The sequence below is a fragment of the Cololabis saira genome, chromosome 18, assembly GCF_033807715.1.
Source record: "Cololabis saira isolate AMF1-May2022 chromosome 18, fColSai1.1, whole genome shotgun sequence".
Classification (NCBI taxonomy): domain Eukaryota; kingdom Metazoa; phylum Chordata; class Actinopteri; order Beloniformes; family Belonidae; genus Cololabis; species Cololabis saira.
Genome location: NC_084604.1, coordinates 2,880,528 through 2,897,532, shown reverse-complemented (window position 1 = coordinate 2,897,532; position 17,005 = coordinate 2,880,528). Strand labels below are relative to the sequence as shown.

Here is a 17,005-nt window from a genome sequence, read left to right as displayed (position 1 = left end):
GTGGAATGATTTAGCTGGGAACCAGTTCCATGTGAAGCTGCATTTTCATTAGATGATGAAGATGAAGAAGCAGATGACGAGGCTGGAAAGCTAAAAGAGGGGACAGCAGCAGTGGAAACGAATAGGAAATAGAGAAAAGAGTTTCCACTCGGTCCGTGTATCTTTTGGTCATTGGATTTTTCCGTCATGAGTGGGAATCAAAAAACAAAAAACGATTGGTTTATTTGATTTTCCTTTTAAAACAAAAAACAAATATTGAATTACACTGCATTTTTTCTTTTTCTGTGTTAATATGATTTAACAAAGATTCAAAATACGCTTTTATTTTCTTTTTCTATTTCATATAAGAAAAATGAAATCCCTAGTCAACAGGAAGGAAAAAACGAACCAAAAACAACCGTTTATTCATATTCGTGCACCGGAAGCTGGCATTTACAACCGAGTGAACTTAGTTCTGGATATTTAACAGGCATTCCTGTGACAATTCTCTCCAGGGGAAGTTTGATTTTAATATTTTATTGGTCGGGTTTACGTGACTCGGAAATGGCTCTGTATGCTGCAGTTCGGGTAACCATGGCAACCATAGCGGCGCTGAAACAACAGATTAAGGATTATTTTTTAAAGATTGATTAAGGACTTGTTCCACAGCGGTTTGACGCACAAACACATTTCCTGCACGTTGCAGCAGATGTGTCTCCTGCAATGCTCAGAAATGAGCGTCAGAAGATTCTGTGCTCGGCATCATCTGAGGAGAAAAAGGCTACGCAGAGCTGGAGAGAGAAAAGAAAAGAACGCGCATTATCTCATTTCTGGCGGTCGACAGCACCGTAGCTTGAGGAAAAGTATGGTGGACTACTGCGTGAACTTTTTTGAAAAGCGAGGAAAGATGGAGAATGAAAAGGGACTTTTGAACGGCAAGTTAATTTTCAAAAAGATGCCAAATGGTTCGCTGGACAAGGCTAAAGTTATTTGCATGTTCTGTTGATTTGAAATGAATTACCATGGAAGTACGTGGAGTCTCAAATACTTGCAGCCAAACACACGACTGATGCAGAGAGCGCATAAACATTGGCATAAAGCAAGCATATTTGCCCTTTCTCACGTTAACAGTATTAAAAAAAAAAAATTTAGAACAGCAAAAAATGTGTAAATAAATGTGCGATTAATCACGAGTTAACTATGGACAACATGCGATTAAAAAAATAATCGTTTGACAGCCCTAATATATATATATATATATATATATATATATATATATATATATATATATATATATATATATATTTTTTTTCTTTCTTTTCTTTCTTTTTTTTTACCCTGCGCGTTAATCATGCGTTAAAAAAATTGTCGGCATTAAGAGGACGTTAAGTTTTGACAGCCCTAATATATATATTCAGGACTGTCTCAGAAAATTAGAATATTGTGATAAATTATAGCTTAAGATTCCCAGAATATTCTAATTTTTTGAGACAGGATATTTGAGTTTTCTTAAGCTGTAAACCATGATCAGCAATATTAAAATAATAAAAGGCTTGCAATATTTCAGTTGATTTGTAATGAATCCAGAATGTATGACATTTTTGTTTTTGTAATTGCATTACAGAAAATCACAATATTCTAATTTTCTGAGACAGTCCTTATATATATATATATATATATATATATATATATATATATATATATATATATAGGGGGATATGGTAGTTACAGGTACAGTCCCAGACCATCACTCCCCCCTCCGTGCTTCACAGCAGCTCTGGTCCTTTGAAAGCTTCATTTTTCTTTCAAAGGACATGTGGCACGAGAGACCAAAAGTTCTGGTTCTGTCTCGTCATTCCAAAGGACCGTCTTCCATAAACTTTGTGGTTTGTCAGAATAACTTCAAGTCGTTGGTTCAGAAGATGCAGGATGGCGTGTGATCAGATCTATCTTCTGCTGGGAGCTTGGACATTTCCTTGTCTGTCTCCCGTCCACACGGTCCTTTTTGCAAGAGTTAAAATATGGAACAAACTAAATAATGAATTAAAAAAAACTGTAGTTCAATAAATAAATTTAAAACGATGTATAAATCCAATATAATCGAAAGATACAGAACATAACAATACTGTGATACAAAACTATATATACACATACATTGTTGTTGTAATAATATTTATATACCAAAAAATGTAATGATTGGTCTTTGGTTTCCTTTTGTTTTCACTCTTCTAGAGATTGTTTCCGTTTCCTCTAGACCAGTGGTCCTCAACCTTTTTTCAGTGATGTTCCCCCTGTGAAATATTTTTTCAGCCAAGTATCCCCTAACCAGCGCAAAGCACTTTTGGTTGTAAAAAAAAGACCTAAAACGGAGCACTGTGCCATCAGTAAGTGATTTATGAAACATAAAAATATTGCTGCTACGCTTCAACCACGACTCCATCGTTGGTCCAAGTGATTGACAGGTGAAGCCAGGTGGTGATTGACAGGTTAGGTGGAACCATCCTGGTGTGGGGGAGACTCTGTGGTTTTAGGATAATAAGTTGAATAGCCTACTCCTGAAGATAGAATTCATTTTATGAATTTAGACTTATATTTTCCTCAATTATTTATGAAATGATTATTTTTAAAGGATTTTTGCATGGATTCTACTTTTTAAATATATGTATATTTTAAAATCTCACGTACCCCCTGGAGTGTCTTAACGTACCCCCATTTGCGAACCACTGATCTAAGCATTGATTATTTACTTGTTAGTTGTTAGTTGTTTTTCTGAGATCCGTCTTCTGTTTGTTTTTTTTACTTGATTTTTCTGTCATATTTACATTTGTCTTCCTTCTTGTTTTGCATGTGTGTTTACTTAGCTGTTTTTATGTTGTTGTAGAATGTTTGTCCTTGTTGTATTAGTAAAGTAGTAGTACTATGAAGGAAACAAAGTTAAAAAGGGAAGGCACAATAAGCTTAAGCTTCAGCTACACCTTTATTTCTTTCCTACAAAAGGAAATGAAATGCAATGTATTTATCAATGGAAACTGATCGACCAAATAAACTACTTCATCATCCTGACCGCCCTGGGCTTGCACTTTGGTCCTGGGAGGTCTGCTCCCGGCAGCTGCTCGCAGACGCTCCCATAATCTCTCTCCTCCGCTGTGACGTAACCCTGAGCTCAGTGGGGTGAACACACTAACGCCACACCACAACGTGTCTCCTCCCTTTAGTTTGAAATGTGACTAGTGAGTTACGACCTCTTTTAGGGACACCGACAAATCCGTCTGTGTTACATTACTATTGTCACTCTGACAACAAGCAACGTTTTATTTCTCTCCTGCTTCAGTGAGCCGCCAGACAGCTGAGCTGTTTCCTCCGGCCTGCAGTTCCCGGGCCGGCCAGCGGGGGGCCCCGCTGCACCTGGAGCCCAGCGACCCCCACGCCGCTCTGCTCTCCGTGGGAGCAGCAGTCACATGATGAGGGGAGTTTCCTGTCTGAGTAACTGCTGCGGTGCAGTCTCTGGTGTCACCCGCTGAACTCGGGCGTCTGGGCTGTGGATTAAGACCCGATAAAGCCTAATCACTCCCAAAAGAAGAGATTAAAAGATTAACTTTCTTCATCGTGGGCTCAGAGCCGTGTAGCTAATGAAGGCCTCGGCGGAGTGAAGTAAACGAGGCTGAAGGATTAGATGTTTACACCAAACAGTCTCGAGCCGAGTTTGGATCTGGTTTTAATGACTGGACAAAGTTTTACACACTGCAACTGTAACGTGGAAACAATCGGACGACGCCGTCAGAAACACCGCGCTGCTGCTGCTGCTGCTGCTGCTGCTGCTGCTGCTGCTGCTGCTGCTGCTGCTGCGGCTGCTGCTGCTGCTGCTGCTGCGGCTGCTGCTGCTGCTGCTGCTGCGGCTGCTGCTGCTGCTGCTGCGGCGGCGGCTGCGGCGGCGGCTGCGGGGAGAGAGTCACATGACCCGGCGGGTCCAGACGGTCAGGCGGGGGCTCTGGGTCCGGGGGTGGGGGGGGCTTCAGCTCTCCTCCTTGGCCACTTTGGGGGTCTGGACGTCCTGCTCCCCGGCTCCCTCCTCCACCCTCCTCCTCTTCCTCAGGCCCTTCATCTTGCGCGTCTGCAGCTTGGACAGGTCCTGCTTCTGCATGTGCACTCGGCCGAACTTGGTACCGAAGAAATTGTGGGAAATGTTCTTCTTCTTCTTCGGCTGCGGGGGTGAAAAGGAAAACAGCGTGATTATTCTTTCTACCGACTAGGCCTGTGTTAAAAAAATAAATCGATTTTCCGATTCTAAAATCTATTCTCATTAATTCCTAAAAATCGATTCGTATGTCTAAAGATCCATTTTTTTTCATCAATACAACTTTTGGTATTTTTTTGTTTATGCCCAAAAAAGGAATTTTTTGTTGGACACAAGAATAACTGGTGCCATGTTTTTGCCTTTAAATATGTTTAAAGGTATGAAAACATTAAAGTTTTCAGTTATAATTGCATAAATTGTCTATATTTCATTACTTTATATACTGTCTTGGGGTTACATTTGCATAAAATGCTAAAAACCAAATTCTCAAAAATTAATAACCTGAAAAAGACCGAAAATGGGAAAAAAAAAAAAAACGCAATCTGCAAAAAAATAAAAACGATTTAATCCGTCTCTGTTTCCTCCCTGGATCTGTTTGGTAATTCTGACCCACGATGTTTCTGAAAGCAGTTCTATCAGCATTCTGGGAGCTGATTGGTCCTTACAGCATCATTAGCTGCAATACTTGCTGTTCAATCTCAATATAATACTAGTATTAATATGTTGCATAACTACAGTCATATAATTCATGCAACAGCTGAAAAAACTGTTTTAATTAAAGCTGCAAGCAGCGATGAATGGGCCCTCGCACCCACGGCCACCGCCCCCCATAAGCATATCAGAAATGACACCACCCACGACTTCCTATGTCAAACCATTCAAAAGTTATAGCAGGAAAAAGGGACAACCAATCAGAAGAAGGGGCGGGGCTAATTCAGGCCAATGAAGCTCAAGGACTCAATACCGCTTTTTGGCGTCTAGCGTCGCCACGGTAACGCTTTTGAAAGAGAAAAGTAACTCGTGTAGCCGCAGGATGGAGATGCACATTTTGATGTATAACACACCTGGGTGCACGTTACGGTTCGGGCCGTATTAATTGCCGGAAGAATGGCATGAATTGCGCCAAAATTACACAATTAATTCAAAATGGCTGACATCCTGTTTGGTTTCGGCCATGGCGCCAAGAGACTTTTCTTTAAGTTGTGACATGATACAGGTGTGTACCGATTTTCGTGCATGTACCTCAAACCGTATTGTGGGGCTTGAGGCACAAAGTTTTCTAGGGGGCGCTGTTGAGCCGTTAGGCCACGCCCATTAATGCAAACCATGAAATATCACATTTATCACCAGGCCTGGCTTGCGTGCAAAATTTGGTGACTTTTGGGGCATGTTTAGGGGGAAAAAAGGCCCTCATTTCGTCAGAAGAAAAATAATAAGAAAAATTCCTACAGATACAATAGGGCCTTCGCACTGTAAGTGCTCGGGCCCTAATAACACTAACCCAAATCAATATCGGAATGGAATCGGATTGAATCAAATCATGATAATCGATTCTGAATCTTAAGAATCGGAATCGATTCTTGACATTTGAATCGATCCCCAGCTTTAGTTCTGACACGTTCATGGCAGCAGTACCACCCCTGACCACTGGGGGGCGGTGCGTCCCGGCTACCTTCAGAGCTTTGGGCTGTTTGTGAGCCAGCTTGTAGAGGTCGTCTGACGCCAGGTGGGTTCTCCGCAGGACAAAGTCGAACGAGGGTCCGATCTCCTCCAGCTCGATGCGAGGGGTCCGGCAGCCGGACTTCTTCAGCAGAGACCTGCGGCACAGACACACCAACCACGTCAGCGGGCCCACCAGACACCTGGGGTTTCCTCAGGGGTTTCTGAGCCGTGCAGGCTGCCGTACCTGTAGCTGCGCATGTAGATCTTCCCGTCCACGGCGGTGAAGTGCAGGACGTGCTCCAGACCCGCCAGGCGGACCGCCGGCACCGTGGGGCCCCTGAAGAAATCTGAGACAGAAGAGGAGCCGTGAGAGCTCTGAGGGCGGCGGGCCGGGCCCGGTCCCGCAGCGCTCCCTGGATACCAGTACTGGAGTTGAGGGGGATGAGGGGAGATGGCATCCCCCCCTGAAATAAAAACGGTCCAAATCATCCCCCCCTGAAATAAAAACGGTCCAAATCATCCCCCCTGTAAAACTGCCATCCCTCCTTTCCATCCCTTATGTCATTTATATCAATGAATGTGGTTTTACTGCTATTTCAACATTTAGAGTCATCACCAGAAAAATAACACCAGAAAAATAACTTATTTGACCATTTTCACCCGTTTCAAGTAAATTTTCACTTGAATTAAGTAGGAAAATCTGCCAGTGGGACAAGATTTATCTTCTCATTACAAACAAAACAATTTTTCTACTTATTTTAAGTGAAAATCTACTTGAAACAGGTGAAAATTGTTGTTTTTTCCAGTGATGAGTCTTGTTTTAAGTGTAATGAGATTTTTTTTTGACTAAAATGAGACATTTTAACTAGAAATAAGACAAATATTCTTGTTAAGATTGTGAGTTTTTGCAGTGATCCATGTTACTTATCCTGTGAAGGACAGAGTCATATTGATAAGTTCAGAAAAGTGTTTTTTATTGTTGTGTTTTGATGTATTTGATGTAAGCCCAGTGGATATTTAAAGCTTACAGAAGGCTGCATTTAACTGCTGCTATGTCATTCCTGCAGTATTTCTGCAGGTGTTTTGGTCACTGCTATTATTTGTAATATATTATATTATTTGTAATCAGCACAAATTATCTGTCCCCATATGATCAAATCCACCACCCCCCTGATTTTATTTTACAACTGGAGTACTGCTGGATACCTATGAGCAGGCTCTTCAGGCGCTTGTGTTCCACGTCTTGGTCGAAAGCGTCTCCTGCAAACACCAGCATGGGTTTGGTCCCCTCGGGACACTTACTGACCTGGAGGAGAACAACAATGAGGGATTATCTGGGGCCGGATAACCCGTCCCTGGAGGACGGTGCTGGTCCATCAGCCAGTCATCGCTCCGTCCCCATCACACGCTGAAACCAATGGCGCTTTCCACTAGCACCTACTCAGCCCGACTCGCCTCAGTTTGGTTCTTTTCCACTAGGGGTCTAACGTGCTGAGTAGATACTTTTCTGTATCTATTCTGCTGAGGTTCTAAGCTGCTGAGTCGGCTGTATCTGACATCATCACACTACAGACCACCGATTGGTCGGGGGGTTGGAGTCAGACGTCTGAGTCAGGAGGAGGAAATCAGAGAAAGAGACTCTGACGGATTCTTGTTCATTTTATTCAACCAGCAACGGCAGCAAAAGTCTGTTTCATGATCCAACTCTGAGGGTCAGATGTTCATAAACCTGGTGCTGAGGAGAGAATTAAAAAGGTATCTAGACGGAGATAAGGAACGACCAGATCTACCAGGAGCTCTGTCTCTTCATAGCTGCTCACGGCTCCCAGCGCAGAGATGAACAAGATAAAAAAAAAGGAATCGCCGCTTGAAGCTTCTCTCACTCTCATTTTTTAACTTGATATCAAACAGAAGCCACAGACCCAGCAGCACATCTATCATCTCCTCCAGGTTCTACATCTTTAGTGTTGTTGTCTTCTTCATTTAGATACACAAATCAAATACAGGACTGTCTCAGAAAATTAGAATATTGTGATAAAGTCCTTTATTTTCTGTAATGCAAAAATGTCATACATTCTGGATTCATTACAAATCAACTGAAATATTACAAGCCTTTTATTATTTTAATATTGCTGATCATGGCTTACAGCTTAAGAAAACTCAAATATCCTATCTCAAAAAATTAGAATATTCTGGGAATCTTAATCTTAAACTGTAAGCCATAATCAGCAATATTAAAATAATAAAAGGCTTGCAATATTTCAGTTGATTTGTAATGAATCCAGAATGTATGACATTTTTTTTTTTTTTTTAATAAATTGCATTACAGAAAATAAAGAACTTTATCACAATATTCTAATTTTCTGAGACAGTCCTGTACGTCACAGCAGCTTCACTCCAACCTCCTACTTCTGCTCCAGGTGCTGGATTGTTATGGAAAAGAAACCAGGCCGAGTTGAGACGAGTAGGTGCTAGTGGAAAAGCCCCTCAAGGCGCTTCTTCGTGCTGTTTCCTCTCCATCAACCGCCGTTACCTTGATCTCACTCAGGGCGACGAACTTCTCCACTCCGAGTTCAATCATGTCCAGGACGTGGAAGTCGAAGAGACGGCCTGCAAGACACCAGGGACTCGGTCACACGCCCGTCCTCCGGAGCTGGGTGATCGTCGTCTGAGCCCGAGAGGCAGAACTTACCGAACACCAGGTTGTTGGGACGCTTCTTGTTGTGGGAGCCGAACAGGAACAACGAGCTGTCCGACTTCTTGGAGAAGAATTCCTGTAAAAAGATCAGAACCAATAGTGAGCCAACAGAGGAAGAGATGCGAGAAGAGACGGCGACGCGGGTCCAGGAGGACCAGGCTTCTCACCAGGGACGTGGAGTCCTCAAACGGACGAGTGATGTTCTTCCTGGAAAGGACATGGATTTAAGTTACGCTTGTTAAATAGTCGTTTGAATTTGCCGCCATCATGAAATCCTGCAAGTGTTTAATGGATGGATGGATGGATGGATGGATGGATGGATGGATGGATGGATGGATGGATGGATGGATGGATGGATGGATGGACTACCTCTGCTCCTCCACTTCTGAGGACTACTTACTTCTTGTAGAGGACAGCGTGAGGTTTCTTCAGGGAATACTGCAAAAGTCAGAGACAACAACTTAACCAACAACCAGACCAAACAACAGCTGGAACCAACAACTGTTCATGGTTTTCAGGACGTCTGTGTGGTTTGTGTGGAAATCTGCATCAAACACTTTCTGTGGGAAGACAGATCCTTCAGGTACGTCTTCAAAGGTTCTTCACAAAGACCCTAATCAGTTTCATGATAATACACTGACGTGGACGTCTAAGGAGGATCCAGACCAGACCTTTAGATCCGGTCTGGACGTCTAAGGAGGATCCAGACCGGACCGTTAAGGAGACCCCCCCTTACAGCCTGTCTTAACTGCACGCGAGCGTCCGACTATCGCGTGGCACTGCGTGGCACCGGACGCTCTCTGTCCTGAAACACTGAAACCGTTATGGGCCCCCACGTTCTTTTGATTGACAGCTGAAACTTGCTTTTTAAAAGGCTGATTTATGGTTCCGCGTTACACCAACGCAGAGTCTACGGCGTCGTTTTTACGCAGGACCATAAGCCCTGTCCCAATACTATCACTACCCCTCGTTTTCATCCCTACCCCTAAATGTTGCGCGTTCCCGTGAGGGTAGTGGTGTCCCAATTCCTCTTTCACCTACGGGTAGTGAAGAAAAGTAGTGTAGTGGCTATGAATCTGTCCCTACGGATCGAGGTACTTCCGATGCTCACTAGTTTGATCTAGGGACAGATAAAATTCCCAGAATGCTTTTCGTCGTCATTTGCTGACTGAATAAAAAAAAAACATGGCGGACATTTCTTATTTTTTAGTGAATAAAATCAATATTTTGAGTTAGTTTCTGCATAAAAATGCATTTTGACTACATTTCTAGCGAGAAATATATATTTTACTTTCATAATATTCACTCAGTGAATGTACATAATCACTCGTTTGCCCGTTGTTGCAAAGTCTTTTTCAAACCTCACCAGAATAAAGGCTGATTTATGGTCCCGCGTTACACCAACGCAGAGCCTACGGCGTAGGTGACGCGGCGACGCACGCAGTACGCCGTACCCTACGCTGTACCCTACGCCGTAGGCTCTGCGTCGATTTAACGCAGAACCATAAATCAGCTCCGGAGCTGGCAGGCAGAAATCTCGAAAATTTTCGGAGCAAATTTCTTAACCGGCGTAGCTACAACTGTTAGATTTCATCTATTAAACCAACATTTATCCTCCTAAATGATTTATTTCAGCCAGCGGTAATTCTCCACAGAGCTGCAGGTTTCTCCCCGGGACGACGGTGCAGGGAGATCACATCTGTACTCCGGCTGCTGCTGCTGCTGCTGCTGCTCCGGGCCGGCGGCTCTTCTCATCTCCGAAAACATCGGGTCAAATTTCTTAACAGGCGTTATTTGGATAAGTGCCCTAAAATCTGTCCCTTCTTTTTTAGGGCTAGTGAAAGAAAGTAGGGGGAGTATTGGGATTGGGCCTATATAAGCCTTTATTCACCGCACTACCCGCCCGTGCGCTCCTGAAAGAAACTCCTAAAAGAGTAAAGAGACAAGTAAAGGATGGGCGAGTACTTGTAATCTTCCTACGTTTGTACTTTCTAAACAGAAAACAAGCTTGATATTGTGATATTTAAATGTTCTTATATTTTCTTCCTGTCACTCGCGTTGAAAGCCGGTTGAAAGCGCTGTAGGAAACAGTCATGATGAGGAACGGCTGATCCAGTTAGTGGAAATGAGAAGTTATCTCTATGATTCCTCCTCATTTCACTACAAAAACCTCAATAAAGTGGCAGACAGAAATATTAGCTTATTATTATATTATTATCTTATTATTATAAGATAATATAGCAGGTCGTCCGACAAAAGTCCAGATCAAAATGGCGCAGCGCCGCGTTGCGTCGCGCTGCGTCGCTCGCAACCAGTCTGGACAGTCCAATAGAAAATAAAGCAATGGAATTGTTTTTGTCGCTGGCGCTCGCTCGCGTCGCATGCAGTTATGACCCGGTGTAACTTACGAGGTCTTTGAGGGCCTGGGTGACGGTCTGGCTGGTGTTGCCTCCCTTCATCATCATCACCTTCTTCACATCCTCCACCAGTTTGGGGGCCCGGCTCTCCAGGAAGCGCTTGGACCGCTTGGTCTTTGGTTTTCTGAGGACGGAGAGACGACAGAGTTGTTAGTGAAATAAAACCACCAGGATGGACCACCTTAGACCAGGATGGACCAGCCCAGACCAGGATGGACCACCTTAGACCAGGATGGACCACCTTAGACCAGGATGGACCACCTTAGACCAGGATGGACCAGCTCAGACCAGGATGGACCAGCTCAGACCAGGATGGACCAGCCCAGACCAGGATGGACCAGCCCAGACCAGGATGGACCAGCTCAGACCAGGATGGACCAGCTCAGACCAGGATGGACCACCTTAGACCAGGATGGACCAGCCCAGACCAGGATGGACCACCTTAGACCAGGATGGACCACCTTAGACCAGGATGGACCACCTTAGACCAGGATGGACCAGCCCAGACCAGGATGGACCACCTTAGACCAGGATGGACCACCTTAGACCAGGATGGACCACCTTAGACCAGGATGGACCACCTTAGACCAGGATGGACCACCTTAGACCAGGATGGACCACCTTAGACCAGGATGGACCACCTTAGACCAGGATGGACCAGCCCAGACCAGGATGGACCAGCCCAGACCAGGATGGACCACCTTAGACCAGGATGGACCACCTTAGACCAGGATGGACCAGCCCAGACCAGGATGGACCAGCTCAGACCAGGATGGACCAGCCCAGACCAGGATGGACCACCTTAGACCAGGATGGACCAGCTCAGACCAGGATGGACCACCTTAGACCAGGATGGACCAGCTCAGACCAGGATGGACCAGCCCAGACCAGGATGGACCAGCTCAGACCAGGATGGACCACCTTAGACCAGGATGGACCAGCTCAGACCAGGATGGACCAGCCCAGACCAGGATGGACCAGCCCAGACCAGGATGGACCAGCCCAGACCAGGATGGACCACCTTAGACCAGGATGGACCACCTTAGACCAGGATGGACCAGCCCAGACCAGGATGGACCAGCCCAGACCAGGATGGACCAGCCCAGACCAGGATGGACCACCTTAGACCAGGATGGACCACCTTAGACCAGGATGGACCACCTTAGACCAGGATGGACCAGCCCAGACCAGGATGGACCACCTTAGACCAGGATGGACCACCTTAGACCAGGATGGACCACCTTAGACCAGGATGGACCAGCTTAGACCAGGATGGACCAGCCCAGACCAGGATGGACCAGCCCAGACCAGGATGGACCAGCTCAGACCAGGATGGACCAGCTCAGACCAGGATGGACCAGCCCAGACCAGGATGGACCACCTTAGACCAGGATGGACCAGCTCAGACCAGGATGGACCAGCCCAGACCAGGATGGACCAGCTCAGACCAGGATGGACCACCTTAGACCAGGATGGACCAGCTCAGACCAGGATGGACCAGCCCAGACCAGGATGGACCAGCCCAGACCAGGATGGACCAGCCCAGACCAGGATGGACCACCTTAGACCAGGATGGACCACCTTAGACCAGGATGGACCAGCCCAGACCAGGATGGACCAGCCCAGACCAGGATGGACCAGCCCAGACCAGGATGGACCACCTTAGACCAGGATGGACCACCTTAGACCAGGATGGACCAGCCCAGACCAGGATGGACCAGCCCAGACCAGGATGGACCACCTTAGACCAGGATGGACCACCTTAGACCAGGATGGACCACCTTAGACCAGGATGGACCAGCCCAGACCAGGATGGACCAGCCCAGACCAGGATCCGGGTTTGAGGGGTCTGTCGTGCTTCTTAACCCGGTTCTGGTCCTTCTAACCAGTCGAAAACCAACTTTTAACCCCGTTCAACAACAATGCTCCACATTATGAGCTCCCGAAAGAGTTCAGTGTGAAAATAACCTCGACATTTCTGCTGTTTTAACAGAAATCTTTCTACATTTCTGCTGTTTTAACAGAAATCCTTCTACATTTCTGCTGTTTTAACAGAAATCCTTCTACATTTCTGCTGTTTTAACAGAAATCCTTCTACATTTCTGCTGTTTTAACAGAAATCCTTCTACATTTCTGCTGTTTTAACAGAAATCCTTCTACATTTCTGCTGTTTTAACAGAAATCCTTCTACATTTCTGCTGTTTTAACAGAAATCTTTCTACAGTTCTGCTCCAGTTCCTCGGCCTGGCTGGTTTCATCTCAACTCTCTGAATATGTGGACCTCAGATCGCTGAAAGCGGCGTGTCCCGGTGAAATAAACGCAAACTTACATGATTCCGTCCAGCTTCGTCATGTTTGTGTTTCAGTCCACGTGAAACGGAGGAAACAGGCGCATCTTCTTCTGCGGGTTTGTGGCGCTGGAACGCAGTGAACAGCCGCGACACTGCCGCCTGCGGCTGAAAGTGGAACTGCAGCCCACAGGAAATAACCGCTGGATGGATGGATGGATGGATGGATGGATGGATGGATGGATGGATGGATGGATGGATGGATGGATGGATGGATAGATATATAGATAGATAGATAGATAGATAGATAGATAGATAGATAGATAGATAGATAGATAGATAGATAGATAGATAGATAGATAGATAGATAGATAGATAGATAGATAGATAGATAGATAGATAGATAGATAGATAGATAGATAGATAGATAGATAGATAGATAGATAGATAGATAGATAGATCAGAATCAGAATCATCTTTATTGGCCAGGTTCGAACATTGTCCAACAAGATAATTTCGCTCTTTTGTGATAAAATAGAATAAACAATAAAACAAATGTGGAATTTCTATGATACAGAATAAACAGAATAAACATTTAAGGTGCAGCAGTTTGAGGTAGAGAGAGAGAAAAAGAAAAGAAAAAGGGACAGTTCTGAATAAAAATAAACAAAACCTATTTACAATTTTACAGGGCAATTATACAAAAAAATCTTCCTCTCTTTTTGTCCTTTTTTCTATTTATTTATTTATTTTTATTTATTTATCTATTTATTTATTTCTCTGTTATGTTATATTATCTCATTGTTTCGGTTACCCTACTTGTAACTACACTTATGTGGGTAGGGGTTGTGTGTGGGAGGGGGTGAGTGAGATGTCTGTTTGTTTTATATCATGTATGTCTGTACTGCAATGTAATATATTGTAATGTTGTATGTTTTTTGGGACCCCCTTGAAAATGAGATGTTGCATCTCAAGGAGCTATCCTTTAAAATGGTAAAACTGAATTTGTGTCTGAGGTTGGGCCCGTGGGGGGCGGATCAGCGGCGGGGAGAGTGGCCGATTCGGAGAAATGTCGCCATCTGCTGGACGAACAGGCGCACCGCAACAACAAACGGAGAGGAGGGGAAACACGTTCTATTTCGTCCCTACTGACCGCCAGGCGGTGCTGTAAGCACTGGATATCTCCCCTCGCGCATGCGCATGTCGAGTACAATACCAACAATGTCACGTCACCCGTGACCCCTGCATGACCCCCGGAAGGGGTATATCTTCCGGGGTCAAGCATGGGATCGGCTCCTCATTCTTCTCGCATCGCGCTGAAGTACAGGACGGAAATAGAAGGCTGGTTAAGAGCTTCTTCCTTTCCTCCCTAAAACCGCCGGCCTCTGTGCAGCTTCGTGCCGTAAGGTAGGAGTAACGATCTCTGTCGTCCTCCGAGAGGCTGTGGCCACGCGGTATTTATTGGTGTTCGTTGCGGCGGCGGCGGCGTCTCCCCGCCCCGCCCCCCTGGCCCAGCTGACAGAAGGTAAGCTGTTGGCTGCGCCCGACACCTGAACATTCTGTGCAGTTATTTTTTCTGCTGAAAAAAAAAAAAAAAAAAAAGAAGACAGAAAGGGATTATTTTTTTCTTTGGAAAAAACAATACAAACACCCTTTTTTGGTCTTTCTTACAGCCGTGGTGAAGGCCACGCCCCTCTCCCACCGGCTCGTTTGTGGTGACGGCAGCGTTTCGCTCCCTCTCCCACTTTATTAATGTGACATTATTTTTCCTTGCAGATTATTTTTTTCTTTTGGGAAAAAAAAAAAAAGGAAAAAAAGAAGACAGAAAAGGATTATTTTTTTCTTTTGAAAAAAACAATACGGACACCTTTTTTGGTCTTTCTTACAGCCGTGGTGAAGGCCACGCCCCTCTCCCACCGGCTCATTTGTGGTGACGGCAGCGTTTCGCTCCCTCTCCCACTTTATTAATGTGACATTATTTTTTCCTTGCAGATTATTTTTTTCTTTTGAAAAAAAAAAAAAAAAAAAGGAAAAAAAGAAGACAGGAAAGGATTATTTTTTTCTTTTGAAAAAAACAATACAAACACCTTTTTTGGTCTTTCTTACAGCCGTGGTGAAGGCCACGCCCCTCTCCCACCGGCTCATTTGTGGTGACGGCAGCGTTTCGCTCCCTCTCCCACTTTATTAATGTGTCAACATTATTTTTTCCTTGCAGATTATTTTTTTCTTTTGAAAAAAAAGAAAAGGAAAGAAACGAGAGAGGATTGTTCTCTTCTTTTTGAGTAGAGACGCCTATTTTTGCCTTTTCTCATAGCCGTGGTGACGGCAGCGTGGCCCTCCCCTCTCCCGCCTGCATATTGGCGGTGACGGCAGCGTGCTCGCTGTGGTGACGGCAGCGTTTCCGCTCCCCTCTCCCACTGACACACCTGTGTTGACTGTAGCGTGGCCCTCCCCTCTCCCGCCTGTATATTGGCGGTGACGGCAGCGTGCTCGCTGTGGTGACGGCAGCGTTTCCGCTCCCCTCTCCCACTGACACCTACGTGGTGATGGCAGCTCGTCCGCTCCCTCTCCCACCGGCACATCCGTGGTGACGGCAGCGTGACCGCTCCCCTCTCCCACCGACACATTCGTGTGGACGGCAGCGTGACCGCTCCCACCGACACATTCGTGTGGACGGCAGCGTGTCCGCTCGTCTCTCCTACCAGCACATCCGTGGTGACGGCAGCGTGTCCGCTCCCTCTCCCACTGACACATCCGTGCTGACGGTAGCGTGGCCGCTCCCCTCTCCCACCGGCATATTGGTGGTGACGGCAGCGTGCTCGCTGTGGCGACGGCAGCGTTTCCGCTCCCCTCTCCCACTGACACATCCGTATTGGCGGTAGCGTGGCCCTCCCCTCTCCCGCCGGCACATTGGCGGTGATGGCAGCGTGCTCGCTGTGGTGACGGCAGCGTTTCTGCTCCCCTCTCCCACTGACACATCCGTGCTGACGGTAGCGTGACCGCTCCCCTCTCCCGCCAGCATATTGGTGGTGACGGCAGCGTGCTCGCTGTGGTGACGGCAGCGTTTCCGCTCCCCTCTCCCACCGACACCTACGTTGTGACTGCAGCGCGTCCGCTCCCCTCTCCCACCGGCACATCCGTGGTGACGGCAGCGTGACCGCTCCCACCGACACATTCGTGTGAACGGCAGCGTGTCCGCTCCTCTCTCCTGCCAGCACATCCGTGGCGACGGCAGCGTGTCCGCTCCCTCTCCCACCGGTCGCTGTGATGGAGCGTTCATGCCCAGGGTGCATGGCCGCCCTGGACCCTGCGGATGACCAGGACCTCTGCGTGTCGTGCCTCGGCCCTGAGCAGCGGGGCCGTTGGCCAGCCTCCCCTCATCTCAGCCGGGGTCTTCTCTGAAGCGATCGGCAAAGAGAGTGGTGGGGGCCCCCAAACGACGGCGGATGACGAGCCAGCTCTCCTCGAAGGTAGATCGCTTGGCTGCCGACATGGAGCAGATGACGGCGCCCCTCCTCAATCTGCAACCTGGTACTGGCCAGGTGGAACCTGCCATGCCAGAGTTTGCTCTGGGGTCGCCACCGCCGCTGCCGGAGGACGCCATCTCCATTGCAGCCTCGGCGAGCCACTTCAACGTGTCATCAGGGGACCCGGCCTCACAGCGCTCGGGGTTCTCCTCGCACTCATCTGCCCAGAGCTCACGGGAGGGGACGGTTTGTTCCTCCGTGCAGAGCATTATCCGCACTGCCCTGGCACACTTGCAGCCGAATGCACCGCGTGCGGAGGTGGCCTCTAGCGCCTTCCACAGGCGCAATCCTTCTCCGGTGGAATTCACATTCCGTCTTCGTCGGATTTTTTTGAGGGAGCTGCACTCATGCTGGAGAGA

The 17,005-nt window shown here is 46.6% G+C and overlaps 1 protein-coding gene across 1 annotated transcript; it reads right to left on the bottom strand.

Annotated features, from left to right (window-relative positions):
* Nucleotides 1-3,891: 3,891 nt before the first annotated feature.
* On the bottom strand, nucleotides 3,892-13,243 carry rpf2 (ribosome production factor 2 homolog). Its single transcript, XM_061746549.1, has 10 exons — nucleotides 13,162-13,243; nucleotides 10,823-10,955; nucleotides 8,815-8,852; nucleotides 8,582-8,621; nucleotides 8,409-8,490; nucleotides 8,250-8,326; nucleotides 6,923-7,022; nucleotides 5,961-6,063; nucleotides 5,727-5,871; nucleotides 3,892-4,180 (listed from the first exon to the last, which is right to left on the bottom strand). Exons 1-10 carry the CDS (start codon nucleotides 13,182-13,184, stop codon nucleotides 3,992-3,994), a joined length of 930 nt encoding a protein of 309 aa, XP_061602533.1. The 5' UTR covers nucleotides 13,185-13,243; the 3' UTR covers nucleotides 3,892-3,991.
* Nucleotides 13,244-17,005: the final 3,762 nt, after the last annotated feature.

What these genes read in the sequence shown, in the direction of transcription:
- rpf2 (XM_061746549.1), bottom strand. Translation starts at nt 13,184, where the DNA reads ATGACGAAGCTGGACGGAATCAT. An exon ending in ACGAAGCTGGACGGAATCAT is followed by an intron (nt 10,956 to 13,161) that starts GTAAGTTTGCGT and finishes CTCCGTCCTCAG; the next exon opens with AAAACCAAAGACCAAGCGGT. An exon ending in CCTGAAGAGCCTGCTCATAG is followed by an intron (nt 6,064 to 6,922) that starts GTATCCAGCAGT and finishes CTTCTGTCTCAG; the next exon opens with ATTTCTTCAGGGGCCCCACG.